The sequence below is a fragment of the Myotis daubentonii genome, chromosome 3 (assembly GCF_963259705.1).
Source record: "Myotis daubentonii chromosome 3, mMyoDau2.1, whole genome shotgun sequence".
NCBI lineage: Eukaryota > Metazoa > Chordata > Mammalia > Chiroptera > Vespertilionidae > Myotis > Myotis daubentonii.
The window spans coordinates 204,972,399-204,988,248 of record NC_081842.1 but is presented as its reverse complement, the minus strand read 5'-3'; the positions used below and the strand labels follow the sequence as shown (position 1 = coordinate 204,988,248).

Below are 15,850 nucleotides of genomic sequence, written 5' to 3'. Positions count from 1 at the left end.
GAAATGAGGGGTTAACTCCTGTTTGCTGAGAGCTTGCTGGTGCCCACACAGTGCTACGTGCTGCACATGCCTCAGTCCCTTCAACTCCCACGGCATCCAGGAAGTCAAGAGTCCTAGCCCCTGGTTCAGAGACGTAAGCCACTTGCTGGTTGTCACCGGCTAACCGGGTGCCTTCTGACTTCGCTGGGCCCTCGGCAATTTTGCCTTCAGAGGCCCCTTCCTCCTTAAAAAGACGTTTACAATTATATTGGCTGCAGTGATACATGAAAACGTTTTCTTCGCCCTAAAAGTTCCTTCTTTCTTCGGATTTTGAAAGAAGTGAAAACATTTTTGTGAGCCCTGGGCGCTTTGCCTCCTGTGCCCAGTGGAGACGCGGGGCCTGGAGCTAAGGAGAAATGGCTGGGATTCCGGCCCACGCCCACCGCTGGGGAAGCTCTGAACTCCTCACTGCACTGCCCTTTGCAATTTAAAAAAAAAAAAAAGACAAGCCAAGAACTGGGGGAAAGGGACGGTGGTATTAATAGCTCTCAGGAAAATGGAACTTGATTTGTTTGTCTTGCGTGTCTCCCCACCCCCTTCACTCCAGCCACAGACCTTAAGGGTAACCGGCAGGTTCCAAGGACAAAAGGGATTCATTTATTTTTTAAAAGCAACTCCCAGGCCCTGGCTGGTGTAGTTCAGTTGGCTGACTCGTCCCATTTACCAAGAGGTCACTGGTTCAATTCCCACAGCAGGCTCGATCCCCAGTGGGAGGCACGCAGGAGGCAGCTGATCAATGATGTTTCTCTCTCATCAATGTTTCTCCCCCTCCCCTACCTCTCTCTTGCTAGAATCAATAAAAAACATATTTTAAAAAATAAAATAAATAAATAGAAGCAGTTCCCGGTTTCTACCTAATCTTCAGCAAACAATATCACCGGTAATAATAATAATAAATATTTTTGAGAGCTCCCGGTGAGCCAGGCATTATGCGAGTCACTTGGCCTGCATTGTCTCCCTGAAAGCCTCAGGAACCCTGTGGTAGATACTATGATCATCCCCATTTTGCAGATGATGAAACTGAGGCTTAGAAAGACTGACTGAGCTGGATGAGCGGCAGCGCCAGGACTGGGACCGGAGTCTGTTAGTTTGTTGTTAGAACATAACCTCCAGGAGGGCGAGGGTTGTTTCCTGCGGTCTCCCCATTGCCCAGCACAGCGCCGCGGGACTGCAAGCTCTCGATGTGGAATGAATGAATGAATATGTGACTGAGCCCAGAGCCCGAACCTGAACTGTTCTTTAGGGGAGCTTACCTGGTTCAGGTGCTGCCCCCGATGAAGTGAGGAATTGATCCAGAGGCAACCTCAGGCATTCACTCTGCCATCCAGGTCCCCACCCCCACCCCAGCCTGTGGAATCTCACTGAGGGATCTACCTCCTGCCAAGGCTGCTTCTCCCTGGGAGCTCAAAGGTGCAGCCTGACGTCATTCAGGCCGAGCGCCAGCCAGAGGTGGCCAACGTGTCTGCAGCTCTCTGCCCTGGGGCTCAACTTTTTCCTCTCCTTTTATGCCTTCAGCCCTCCCCCAGGGCACATCAACACAGATACATGGGACGCCCGGGGGGACTTGAACTCACCCACCAAAATAATTAGAGATAGTACAACTACTATAAAAGGAAGGCAATAAGTCAAGCGACCTATGCCATCTGACACAGAATTATGGAACCAGATGGACCAAGGTTGTAAAGCAAAGCATGATAATTATACATAAGGAGGTAAGGGAGGAAATTCATAAAATAATGCAAAAACCAGAAGTCATAGGATAAATGGAAATAAACATAAAATTTTCCCCCCAAAAAATCATTTGGGTGGCGCAGTTGGTTGGAGCATTATCCTGTACACCAGACGGTTGCTGGTTCAATTCCCGGTCAGGGCACATATCTAGGTTTCAGGTTTTATTCCCTGCCAGGACGAATAGGAGAGACAGCAGATCCATGTTTTGCTGAGTCTCTCTCTCCCCCTTCCTCTCTCTCTAAAAAAAAATCAATAAAAAACAAGTGTCCTCAGGTGAGGATTTTTTTAAAAAGCTAGAAAACCAAGCATTATGCTCAAAACAAGCAATTAAAGGAAATGAATCAAATATTTTTTAAGAAAACACACACCAAAAGAAGTCAGAGGAGAGAACCGAGTGAAAACATTAACTGTGAAAAATATAATATTTAAGATCAGAGACAATAGATGGCATACACATCAGGATGAATACAGGTGAGGAATTACCTAGTAAAGAGGCAGATCAGATTGAACACTCCCAAAGGAAACAGGAAACAACAAAGATAACAAATAAATGAGCAAAGCCAAGAGAGATGGAGAGTATAATTAGGTATCCCAAAAGGAAAAATAAAAAGAGAGAAGAGGAAATAATTGAAGAAATAATGGAGATTAAATGTTCCAGAATTAAAGAAAAATGAATGCGCTCAGATTGAAAGGACTCGTGGTGTAGCCAATACTAGAAATAAGGAAAAACCCACACACAGTTATTGGGTGAAATTGAGCAGATGAAAGGCAAAGAGGCAGAGAGCAGAGAGCAATGGCTTCCCCTACAAAGGAATGAGAGTCACATTGACTTGTGAATAATGACACTTGACGAAGAAAAGTCAAAAAGCAGTGTATTAAGAATTGAAAGAAAAGGACCCTTTCAATCCAGAATTTTAAAGCCAGCCAAATTGTCATTCAAACATGAGGTTGTAATAAAAATATTCTTAGTCAAATAAAGCTGCAGAAGGTGGAATACAAAGACCCACATTGAGTCCTAGCCAGTTTGGCTCAGTGGATAAAGCGTTGGCCTGCGGACCAAAGGGTCCCAGGTTTGATTCTGGTCAAGGGCACCTACCTCGGTTTCAGGCTCCTCCCCAGCTTGGGCCCTGGTCAGGCCAGGTGTGGGAGGCAGCCAATTGATGTGTTTCTCTTATATCCATGTTTCTCTCTGTTTTTCTCCTCTTTCTTCCACTCTCTCTAAAAATCAATGGAAAAATATCCTCGGGTGAGTATTTAAAAAAAAAAACCCCAACCCCACAAAGACCTACATTGAAAATACTCATGAGGGAAATAAATAATGAAAGGAACAAATCCAGGAGGTCCTGCAAGTCAGAGTGCTTAAGTCAGGGGTCAGTGCAAGAAACAGAAGCAGAACTTGGCATTTTAGGTTGGAAAAGATTTTATGTACCTAATTCTTTAAAAATATTAGAAAGGCACTAGCTGGTTTGGCTCAGTGGATAGAGCGTCAGCCTGTGGACTCAAGGGTCCTGGGTTCAATTCCGGTCAAGGGCACATGCCCAGGTTTCAGGCTCAATCCCTCGTGGAGGGTGTGCAGGAGGCAGCTGATCAGTAATTCTCTCTCATCATTGATGTTTCTATCTCTCTCTCCCTCTCCCTTCCTCTCTGAAATCAATATTTAAAAAAAAAAAAAAGTGATCAGAGGTGGCAGAGGTGACCTGGGAGGAGGAGACAGTTGGCTCTCGCCGTAGAGGAAGGTTTTGATTGGCGTAGAGTTGGGAAGAGAGCACCTGACAGAAGGCCAGTGCTGACGATCTGCTGCTGTGTGACCAACCGCTCCAGAACTCAGTGGCTTAAAACAAGTTTATGATTATTTTCTCTCACGGGTTGACTGGGCTCAGCTGGGCGGTTCTCACGTAGGGTCTCTTGTGTGGTTTCAGCTGGCTGTGCAGTCACCTGAAGGCTCTCACGTGGCCGGCCGCTGACGCCAGCTGTCGGTCAGGAGCACGGCTGGGCCCTCTCCATGGGCCTTGGGCTTCTGGCCGCATAGCAGCTGGCTTCTGAGAGGGGCGTTCCAGGAGCAAGCATTCTGCAAGGCGGAAGCAGAAGCTGCCCTGTAGGGCTAGACCCATGTCACTTCCAGTGTGACTGCCAGTCACTTCCGTATTCCCATGTTCTAGCGGTATGAGCAGTCATCGGGCCGCCTAGATGCAGGGAGTGGAGAAAATAGACTCTGCATCTTCATTGGGGGGGTAGGGGGGGTGTGGGGAAGAGGGCAGGGCAATGGCCAGGTCACACTGCAGAACAGTGTGTGGAGTAGCAGACACTGTGCGGCCAGCTACCCAATGCTGGGAAGCGTGGGTGAGTTTAGGAGACAAGGAATCGCTCATCTGCCTAAGGTCAGGGAGAAAAGGCGACAGGTGCTGGTGGATGAGACTGAGAAGTCCACGGAAGATCTTGGTTGCCAACGCAAAGAATTAGGGCTTTATTCTGTAGCCAGTCAGAAGCGACTACTGGCATCAGAATGATGGAGACACTGTGCAAAAAGCTAAGGTCTTGGCAAGCTCTGTAAATCTAATTCCTTTTCCAACAAGTCGGTCCCCAAGGATGAAGGCTGGCGGCTCTGTTCCTTCACAGTGGCATATGCCAGCCTCAAGATGGAGTAAAAGACACACCACCCCATCCACTAAGCGTGTGCTAGGCAATTGTACGTGGGGTGCATGGCCAGCCCAGGCCCTGGAGAAGTAAGTCTCCGATTCATAAGCTGCTGGACTATTCTGGAAATTCCAGTATTTCTACATTCACTCCATAGTTCCCAGATCCCTCGGATTCCTCATCTTTGCTAGGACTACTATCCTGGTGATTGACTAAAAAATCATGGCCCAAGTCCAAGCAACGTAAGAGCCCAAGGGAGGGGTGAGTTGCCCCGGGGGCTTGCACGGGACTGAGTGAGGGGCTCTGTCGGCCATCCCCAGAGCTCGGGGATCCAGCGCCCAGAAAGTTAAGCGTGTGTTCAAAGCCAGCCTATCCTTGGGCATTCCCTAAGCGCACTCCTTCCATGCAGCCTATACCTGTGCACGCACGCACGCATTTATTCATTCAAGTGCCTTCTGAGTGGCAGACCCCATGCCGAGTGTGCCAAGGTGGCCGTGACGAAGGCAGCTCTTGTCCCCCCAGAGAGCCCCCAGGATAGAAGACAGACCTATCTTCTAATGAGAACACGTTCACGTGGTAAGGACTGTAACGGAGGTGCCTGTGGGGTGCTGTGAAGCGTCTCAGAGCACACTGACCGACGGGGGGTCGGTAGGGAGGCTTTGGGCAGGTCTTGGAGGAGAAGGAAACAGCTTGCTTAGTGCTCGCTGTGCTAGGGGTCGGGCGTGCTCTGCTGAGTGACTTCTGCACGCCAACCCTTACAGGTGCCTGCTCTGTACAGTGAGGCTAAGTCCTTGGCGTTTGTTAACACTTATTATCTCATTCGATTGTGCAACAAGGAACAAGACAGGAATCACAAAGCCCAGTTCACAGACGAGGAAATGGGCACAGAGGGGTTGAGTCACGAGCCCAAGGTGACTTCACTGAGCCTGAACTCAAGCCCACGTCTAACTCCGAAACCCCTATCTTTGTTTCCCCTGTCACCACCCGTGCCCGGGGCAGGAAGGACACGGAGGGAGCTCAGTAGGTCCAAGGGGGTGCCAAGATGGGGGGGGGGGGGAGAGAGGCGTGAAGGGCCCGGATGCCAGGCCAAGGTGGGGAGCGGACTTCATTCTCTCCTCCAAGAGAGCTGACCGAGGTTCCCACGGCTCCCAGCCCGCACTGGCATCCCTCCCCCCAGGTCACTCTGCCGTGGGAGCTGGTCACCTAATGTCCCTCCAGGCAGGTCTGGGCCTGGAACACCGGTCTCCTTCCTGACCTCCAGCCAGCGCTCACTCCGCACCCGGCTTCCTCCTTGCAGGCTGTGCTGTTTGCTCAGAACCTGGGCAGAGAGCACAGAAATATCTATGTCACTGCCAACCCGGCCTCCTGGAGGCCCCCAAGGCTTACCTCACAGGGAAGTTCAGTTATATAACCCCGAGTTGACACAGCAGGAGGGAGAAGGAAATAGATTACAATTATTCTCTTTTCTCAGTCGAGAACACATCTTTGAAACTGGAGAGCTTGGCATTTTCCTCTCCTTTTGCCTCCCTCGCCTATTGAGCTGGGGTCTCCAGGAATGTTGTGGCTCTAGATCAGCGGTTCTCAACCTGTGGGTCGTGACCCCTTTGTCGGTCGAACGACCCTTTCACAGGGGTCGCCTGAGACCATCCTGCGTATCAGATATTTACATTACGATTCATAACAGTAACAACATGACAGTTATGAAGTAGCCACGAAAATAATTTTATGGTTGGGTCACAACATGAGGAACTGTATTTAAAGGGCCAGAAGGTTGAGAACCACTGGTCTAGATCGATCAGTGATTTTAGCCTGAATTCTGGTGAGACTGGAGGTGGGGGAGGGGAGAGAAAGGGAACTTATGAAAGGGCTGCTTTGGGCCAAACACTCTGCCAGGGGCTTTGTATCCGTTATCTCCTCTTACCTCAGCAGCAAGCCGGTGAAGGAGGTCATTTTCTTTTTTACCTCCATCTTACAGACAAGGAGAGGCGCACAGAGGGGTTAGGTAACTTTCCAAGGGGCACCCAGCAGAGCCAGGCCAGTCTGGCTCTGACACGCTGGAGTTTTTCAAACATCTCATACGGAATTCATAACAAGGGAGCCAGGCATGCTAGCGTCTCCCTGTGGAGGAAGTTCCCAGTGAATCCCATACAGCCCTCCCAGCTAATCTCCGTTCTGACCTTCCCCGTCCCATCCCCTCACCAGATTTCATACTTCCCTTTCAGGGTGTGCTCATCCCACCTCCCGTCCCTCACCTTCGCTCCCGCTGGCTCTCCCAGCTAGAATGTTGCCCCTCCCTTCCTCACTTTACAAAATCCCAGTAAAATAATCATAAAAACGCTCACTCACTGAGCAGCTGTGAAGTGGAGAGGTTAAAAGCACGAACTCGAGTGTTCTGCCTGGGTTCCACCCAGTTCTACCCCTTTTGCTGGCTGTGTGATCTCAGGCAAGTTACTTAACCTCTCTGGACCTCAGGGGGGGGGGGAGGGGTTCTGCCTGTAAGATAGAAATAGTAATACTCTCCTCCTAGGGTTGTCATGGGACAAGATGTTATAAAAAATGGAGTAAAAACTATACAAATAAAAGCTTCTTTGTAGAGTCTTCAGAAATGTGCTTGGCACACGGTGCTTTTTAAGTGCTTATTCTTATTGTCACGCCTTCACAATGTGGAGCAGACACTAAGTCAGCTTCCCTGGGTTCACAGCCCACCTCAGTTGGTGAGCTTAGGCAAGTTACTTAACCTCTCTGGGCCTCCGTTTCCTCACATAAATATTTTCGACTGCAGTGCGCGTTTCACTTAGGGTCGATGAGACCATCAACATAAAGTACTTAGTAGAGGGCTTGGTACGGAGAACCAAGTAAATATGACCTATTGATATATCACTGGGACTCAGACCCCGGTTACCCTGACCCCACAGCCCTCCCCCCGGCTCAGCACCTCTCCCTCGCTGAGCTCCATGGCACTCACGTGCGTCTTGTGTCTTCGTGTCACATCTTCATCACTGTGGTGCGAAGGCATGAGCCAGGCAATCTGTGCTCAGTCCTTGGTCAACGCTGCAGTTCCGCCAGCAAGTATTGAACAGCCACTGCTCATTCACTTAGCCAGTCATTTACTTCACTCAAGGACCATGTGTTCAGTCTTACAATGTGCCAGGCAGTGTTCCAGGCTCTGAATAAAAATGGACACAGCCCCTTCACTCCTAGAGCTCAGAGTCTGGTGTGGGACCCAGCCATTCATCAAATGGAGGATGCTAAGTGCAACTAGTGGTGAGAGAGGGGCATGGTGCCGTCGGAGTGCACAGCACAGACATCTGAGTAACACTTGGATTCAAGTATCATGCGTCAGCAGGTGAGGAAAGTGCTGGGCACATGCAAAGGCCCTGTGGCAGGGATAGGAGGGACTGACAGGGCTGAGCTCAGACAGGGATGAGACTGGAGGGGTCTACAGGATCTAAAACCTGGGGGGACTTTTGTACCATCATAAGTTCTCGTGTGAGGTAGACTTGAGTCCCCCTTAAAAGGTTTTTTTTTAATTTATTGATTTGAGAGAGAGAGAACATGGATTTGTTGTTCCACTTATTTATGCATTCATTGGTTGCAACCAAGGTATGTGTTCTGACTGGGGGTCAAACCCACAACCATGGCAGATTCCAACCAACTGGCCAGGTTCCCTCCTCCAAATCTTTTCATTTATTTTAAAATCAAGGGGAACAACTTTTAGGGTGGGAGAAAACTATTTCAACTTCTTCTCACATCAGAAAAAAATACAATGTTTAGAGGCCATGAAAATTTATTCTGGAGGGAGGGGCCCACCAAAGTCATGAGGTGGCCCTAACCGAGTCAAACCTATTTATTAAGCAGATACCTTCTATCCGTTCTCATTTAATCCTTACACTCTTAATCCTCGCCCAAATATATTTTTCCACTGATTTTTAGGGAGAGTGGAAGAGAGAGGGAAAGACCGAGAGAAACATCGATGTGAGAGAAACACATCGATTGGTTGCCTCCTGCAGGAGCCCCGACCAGGGCCCGGGCCAGGGAGGAGCCTGCAACCAAGGTACGTGCCCTTGACGGGAATCAAACCTGGAAACCTCTGGTTCGCAGGCTGATGCCCTGTAACAGAAAACCGAAGAACCAAGCAATGCTTAGAGAGATGGAGTTACATTTATTATTATTATTATTATTATTATTATTATTATGCGTGGGCCCAGAGAAAAATGTCTCTAGAATTCTGGGCAAATTCACACAGGAAGTTTCCTGTATTTATACCATTTTACCTCTTTGTCTCCCAAATATGGGGTTTTCCGGTCCCCTTTACAAGTTCTTAAAGAGCCCCTATGTGCTGGGGCTTTGAGACCTTGACCAAAGGCTTGGCTGGTGCCAGCACTGATAACTTCGTCTGGGGAAGGTTTAATGGCCTCTTTGAAATGGGAGTAGTCTTATTTTCCTTATTATTTAAGCCAGTATTTACAGAAGCCAAAATGCAGGGTTAAAATTTCAAACAGCAGTTTTTATATAAGATGGATGCTTCATATCCACTGAGCCAAACCAGCCAGGGCTAATCCTCACACTCTTATTTAGCTGCGCACACACCTCTTTTCCCCTCAGGTGAGGACAATGAGGCTCATGGAGGGGAAATGAGTTGCCCACAACAGTGAGTTCAGAGGTAAATAGGTGTGGGATTTGAACGCAGGTTCATCTAACTCCAAACCCTTTCCTCCACTACATCACACTGTGAGTTCATCATCTGACTCTAGTCCTCACAGCATAAGGGTGGGACAGTCAGTCCCATTTTAAAACTGAGGCCTGGAGGAGAGAAGGAAGTACCTAGCTCACAGCCCTTGGCTAATCAATGAGAGAGTAGGGCACAAGCCCCTTCCTCCTGCCCCCCTGGTCTGCCCCACTGCTGGGTCCAAAGCCTTTCCTGCGCCCCCCCCCCCCCACTATCTCCACCCTCCAACCTCACTGTGGCCACCCCTCTGTCCCCCTACCCGCTCTGTCCAGTTTCCCAGCCCATCGAGGGGCTGCTCAGGTCTGTGCAGCACCCACAGCCCACTTTACCACAAAGCCGGTGCCGGTACTGTGCCTGGGCGGGAGGGAAAAGCGAGGCGGCAGGCCAACGCGAGAGCAAAGGTTTACATGAGACCTTGGGTCCCCCAGACAAGTGCCCTCTGTATCTCCAGGCCTGTTGTGACTGGCCACGGGCCAGCTCTCACCACGGAGGCCTGAACTGCTGGGCCCACTTCCCCACCTCCCGTCCTCGCGGCAGCCCAGCGCTTGCCAGGCCGAGCTTGGGCAGGAAAGGGGAAGGGTGTTTCTTCTGGAATGGAGGGTGTGGGAGGCCGGCAACCCTCGGGGAGGGTGAGGGGCCGTGTCCTGAACCAAACGGGGGGCTGGGAGTCACACGGTGGAAGGCGCGTGAGGTGGAGGTCACAGGGCCCCAGCTGCGCATGTTGCAGGAGAGCAAACTGAAGTCCAGACAGGAGAAGCGGCTTACAGCAAGTAAGCAGCACAGGTAAGACTCAAACCCAGGACTCCTAACTTCCAGCCCAGGTTCTTGCCCCATACATCAGGCCTCTCTGTTGGGGTTTTGGTGGTGACCCTGTTAAATAGATAAGGAGATGAGCTTCATAGACCAGGACATTGAGACACAGAGAGAATGTGACGGGTTACAGATTAGTAGGTGTCTTAGAATTTCAAGTTCAGATACGCCAGAGTTTACATCCTTCACTCACTAATTGCAAACACGTTGAGGTTAGCCAAGCCCTTGGAGAACGTGGACAGAGGCAAAGAATCAAAAGTGAGGCCCCTGAAACGTCGGCATTAGGAACAAAGTCTGGTCATTGGAGTTCGCAGGAGGACGTTGGCCTTGACTCTTAAAAATAATAATAACGTCCCTAAGAGCACTGGGGGTCAGGGCACCTGGTTCCAAGGAGCACGTTGGTACTCGGTTATGTGGTTTTTTTCCCCCCTGCACTCCACCCCAATTTCCCCCAGAGGTTTAAGGCTGACTTGTCCAGGGTGTACAGAACTCAGTACATCTACGTGTTCTTGCTTTGATAGGTGGTAATTAGACGTAACTCAGGAACTTAGAAGTAACTAAGTCTGTTCTTTTTAGGAATTTCCTGCAGTTACATTGCAGGGTGATTGAACGCACAGCTAAGGCGGATAACACAGGCCAGGTGGGGCCGCACTCACCAGCCAGGGTTCCTTCAGGTTTGGTTGAGTTCTTACTGTTGTGACTGCTCTCGTCTTAAATGAATCAGAGAGGAGTTCTCCAAAACTCACCAAGTGAACTTTCTTCTCTCTGTGTGCGCCTGGGTGGCTTTGCTGGCCCTCAGTTTCCCCAATTGTAAGGAGAGGGCGTTGGGCTGCGTAGTTCTCAGACAGGGTTCCACAGAATCCTGTGGTCACAAGGGGGTGCCTCCTAGGACCATCGCAGAGGGGGGTGGGGAGTGGTGAGAGGTTGTGTGTGGGGAGGGGGAAGTTAGGTTCCTTACGTCTTTTGGAAGAGCTCAGTTTTCTATCATAAATTCATCCCCAAACACTCCGACAGAAAAATAGATCTCCTTTCAGTCTGAAAATCTCCCGGTTTCATTTTTTCGTGGCTGCCGAATCCCCTGCGCCTCCCTCCTCCCCCGCAGTGGGATTGGTCACCCCCAGGTTGCTGCAGAGTGATGGCCCTGACACCCCCCAGTCCCCGATCCGTGCGCTGCTCCGCCTTGGCTTGCTCTTCCACTTTAGTGAGGCCCATCCTCTAGGAGCTTCCTGGGCAAAGGTGCATGGGGTGCAGTGGGTTTTTAAAAAAGCCCTGCCTGCCCCAAAAATATCGTTCGTATGCCCTTTCATTCAATATTTAGCTTGGCTTGCTATCCGCGTCTCGGCTGGAAATTATTTTCCCTTAGCATTTTGGAGGCTTGTCTTAGAGCTTCTGGTGCTGCTGCTGTCAAACCCAGTGCCGTTCTGGTTTTATCTTGATTGTTGGTCCTTCCTATTTGACCTTAGAAATAAAATTGCCCTCGCCAAGGAGCTCAATGGTTAGAGCATCATCCCGATACCCCAAGGGTTCCCCAAGGTTGTGGGTTTGATCCCCAGTCGGGGCACATACAAGAAGCAACCAAGGCCAAAACCGGTTTGGCTCAGTGGATAGAGCGTCGGCCTGTGGACTGAAAGGTCCCAGGTTCGATTCCGGTCAAGGGCATGTACCTGGGTTGCGGGCACATCCCCAGTGGGAGATGTGCAGGAGGCAGCTGATTGATGTTTCTCATCGATGTTTCTAATTCTCTCTCTCCCTTCCTCTCTGTAAAAAATCAATTATATATATATATATATAAAAGAAGCAACCAAGGAAGACATAAATAAATGTAGGAACAAATCAATGTTTCTCTCTCAAATCAATTTTTTTTTACAGAGTTTTTTTTAAAAAAATCTATGGACATGTGTGGAGTATTCTTTTTATGCCCTGTGTTCTAAAAGGTCATGATGATGAGCCCTATTGGGGTCTTTTTCATTCATTATTCTGGGGACTCAGAGGGTCCTCTTATTCTGAAAATTCATATTCTTCACTTCTGGGAAATTTTGAGGTATTATTTTTTTATTTGATAATTTCCTTCCCTCAATTTTCTCTGCTTAATCACTTCTGGAATTCTTATTAGGTTGTTGGACCTCTTGGAGTAATCTGGTTTGTCCCACTTTATGAGACATTTTGTCAATCTTCCAAGCCGTTTTTGAAATTTTTATTTATTTTTTCAATTTTTAATTTCTTAGCACCCTTTCTTTCTTTTAAATACATTTTTATTGACTTCAGAGAGGAAGGGAGAGGGAGAGAGAGATAGAAATATCAATGATGAGAAAGAATCATTGATTCGCTGCCTTCTGTGCGCCCCCTACTGGGGATCGAGCCTGAAACCCAGGATGCTCTATCCACTGAGCCAAATCAGGGCCACACTGAGCTTTTTATTTTATTTAATTTTAATTAATTTTCATTTAAATGTAAATGGCCACACGTGGCTGTCATCTGGGGCTGTGCAGTCCACCTCCTGATTCACTCTCTGCAGAGGTGAAGTTACCGAATCCCTGGGGCAGAGGAAGCCCATGCCAGGGGGACCCAAGGAGGAGGGGCTGGAGCTGAGCTGCAAATTCCTCTTTTCAGCCCCAAGTGGGACCCTGGCCTTTGGTGGCAGCCACTGCCCCCCACTCCTGAGTCTTCCTGGGGTTTCGTCAGCAAGATCAGCTTTGATTGGTTTCCCGTCAGCCTTTTCCACTCAGCCATCAGCTCTTCCTGCTTTCAAACCTGGATCGGCCTCTCTCTAGTGCAGTGATGACGAACCTTCTGAGCTCGGCGTGTCAGCATTTTGAAAAACCCTAACTTAACTCTGGTGCCGTGTCACATATAGAAATTTTTTGATATTTGCAACCATAGTAAAACAAAGAATTATATTTTTGATATTTATTTTATATATTTAAATGCCATTTAACAAAGAAAAAATCAACCAAAAAAATGAGTTCGCGTGTCACCTCTGACACGCGTGTCATAGGTTCGCCATCACTGCTCTAGTGGTTGTCTTCCCTCCTTTCCCTCAGCCTGTGGGTCTACATGTCTTGATTGCTTTACTATCATTTGTGAGGCGTCTCAGGAGGAAGCAGAGATGAATACTGCGTTCCATCGGCTATGCTTAACCAGAAAAATATAATTTTTAAAAGAAAAATATAGATCCTAAGCATTATTTCTCCCAGAATGAGGCAAAACCGAATTTATCCTTTTTACCTCTGTTTTCCTATGGGTCAGGAGAGTCATCCCTAAGTCACTGTGGAGCCCAGTTCTGCTGGGGGAGGTGCGAGGCTCTGGCCGGCTGGGCCGGCTGGGGTGGGACAGGCTGGCTAACACAGGCAGTGTGGTGTCTCGTTTCGGTAAAGGGATGGATCAATGGGCTCCTGGAGGGGCCCTGCAGCTGACGGGCATCCTTGCACCCCAGAATGGGACAGGGAGTGGACTTACAAGATTAAAGACCTTGTAAGCCCTCGGTCTTCCGGACGAAACCGGTTCCAATTACTCAGCAGTTGCTAGGCAAACAGCTCAAAGAAGATTTTATCAGAAGGAACGTACACGATTGAGAGCCGTCAGGCAAGGACACTCGTGGGGGCGAGGGGTGGAGGAAGGTCACTTCCCAAAGCAGCTGTCCCCAGCAAAGGGTCGGATTTGTCCTCATTCAGGGAAATCAGGCATGAACAGCAAGGTCAGCCTCCTCGTCGCATGGCCAGCTGGGGGCACTACTGCGCATGCGCCGTTAGAAAACATGCCAGTGCTTATGCCACATGTTAAAGAATGGTGGGAAATCACCCGTGGGAGGAAAGGGAGGAGATTTTAGTATTATAAGGAGGATATCATGAGACCACTTCCTGAAACGATCGGTATAGAGTCCTCCAGGCCGCCTCTCCCAGCCTCGGGTGATGTGAGCCGGATCAGTCCCTGGTCCCGCAAAGCATCTTGGGCTTCTCCCTGAAAAAAAAAAAACAGTTCTGGTACTTGTCAATGTCAGGGATGGCATGGATATGGAAAAAAGTTTAACCAATTAAGTCTCAGCCTTTCTGCTAAACTCTTAGCAAATTACAGGGTATGGTTACACAAGCCTTATAGTATCCAGGGCAGAGGTCCTCAAACTTTTTAAACAGGGGCCAGTTCACGGTCCCTCAGACATTCCACACGTGCTCACTGTGGGCCGGGGACGAGTCGGCTGCTAAGCAGGACAGGCAGCGGCGGCAAAAACACCCGGCGGGCCGGATAAATGTTTTCGGCGGGCCGGGTGAATGTTTTCGGAGGGCCGCATGTGGCCCGCGGGCCGTAGTTTGAGGACCCCTGATCCAGGTGATCTGAGTGGGTTAACAGGTTATTACTTCTTTTTTTAAAATATATTTTTCTTGATTTCAGAGAGGAAGAGATAGAAACATCAATGATGAGAGAGAATCATTGACCGGCTGCCTCTTGCATGCCTCACACTGAGGCTCGAGCTAGCAATTGGGGCATGTGCCCTGACCGTGGAACCGTGACCTCCTGGTTCACAGGTCGACGTTCAACCACCGAGCCATGCCGGCCAGGCTACAGGTTATTAATTCTAAATAAAGGTTAGTGTATGCTAGGTACCTGCAAGGCTGTATATCTATATTTTAAGTTAGGTCACATTGGCAGAGAGGAGATGTAGAAAGAAAAAACTGAGAATGGTTACCAGTTAACTGGGCAAATGAACCCCACAGATGGGACGGAATTCTGGGTGGTGAGGGCTGGGGTGGGGTGGTCCTTCGGGACAGGACGAACTACCGATGTATTTGAAGTTAGGGTGGAGGTAGGTGCTGAGACTCGCTTGGAGGGCAGGAAGCAGGCCTGCCCGGCTGACCCCTGAGCCCACTCCCCACACCCCTGCACCGGTCCGTTGTCCTCGGACTCTTCCTCTGCTCCCGTCAATGGGCTTCTCACCACTCCCTCCGATGTGTGCTAGTGCCCACCACTCCCGTCCGACCCCGCAGTGCCCTGCACAGCTCCTGGCCTGTGGGGACTGTCTGCTCAGGCAGGGCTTGGGAGGCGAGAGTAGATAAGAGTACAAAGCCTGGGGTGAGACAGATAAGAGTCTACAGCCTGCATATATGCCCCCTCACCCCCCCAAAAATGTTATCCACATCCTAATGCCCAAACCTGTGACCGTGTTACCTTACATGACAAAGGGGGCTTTGTAGATGAGGATAAGGTTCTAGAGGTGAGGAGATTCTCCTGAATTACCTGGGTGAGGCCAGTGTAATCACAAGAGTCCTCATATGGGGAGGCAGGAAAGTGAGAGGAGAGGAGAGATGATGGAAGCAGAGGGCAGAGGAAGAGAGAGACAGGAAGATGCCACACTGTTACCCTGAAGATGTAGGTGGAGGAGGGGCTTGGGCCAAGGAATCAGATGGCCTGCAGAAGCTGGAAGAGACAAGGCAACAGGTTCTCCCCGAGCCTTCAAAAGGAATGCAGCCCTGCCAACTCCTTGCTTTTAGCCCGGCGACTCTGATTTTAGACTGCTGACCTATAGAGCGACGAGAAAATTCATTGGTGTTGTTTGAAGCCACTAGGTGTGTGGTGGTTAGTTACAACAGCCATAGGAAACGAATGCTTCCTACCTGTGCTCTACGTTAGCACTGGGATGTTGGGTGTGTTACCTAGCCTCGCTGAGCCTCAGTTCCTCCATCTGGGAAACAGATAATATGCGTGAGAAAATATATACGAAGTCCTTGGCAGGGTAAGCAGTCCAGAGCGAGCACCTGCTACATGGTCGCTGTGTTTGTGGTTGTCATCGTCATTGTTGTTACTGGTTGTCTCTCCACCGGTGGACATTTCCCTTCCTGTGGAGACGTCCTCAGGGCGGAAGGATAGGGAACTGTCAGGAGACAGGTCTGTTGTTCCGCTCCAGTAGTTCTCTGC

The 15,850-nt window shown here is 49.5% G+C and overlaps 1 protein-coding gene across 5 annotated transcripts in view; it reads left to right on the top strand.

Annotated features, from left to right (window-relative positions):
* Positions 1-15,850, top strand: part of NCMAP (non-compact myelin associated protein) — a 36,632-nt gene that overhangs the window by 4,415 nt on the left and 16,367 nt on the right. The window contains exon 2 of one of the 5 annotated variants that reach the window (XM_059690810.1): positions 10,520-10,617. The exons of 3 other annotated variants lie outside the window; for them this stretch is intronic. Coding sequence is in view for 1 of the 2 variants with exons in the window: in XM_059690806.1 (XP_059546789.1) it covers positions 9,852-9,916 (65 nt within the window). In the remaining variant the exon portion in view is untranslated. Of the gene's footprint in view, positions 1-9,715; positions 9,917-10,519; positions 10,618-15,850 lie in introns of those variants that run through there. One more of the 5 variants, XM_059690806.1, reaches the window with a different exon arrangement.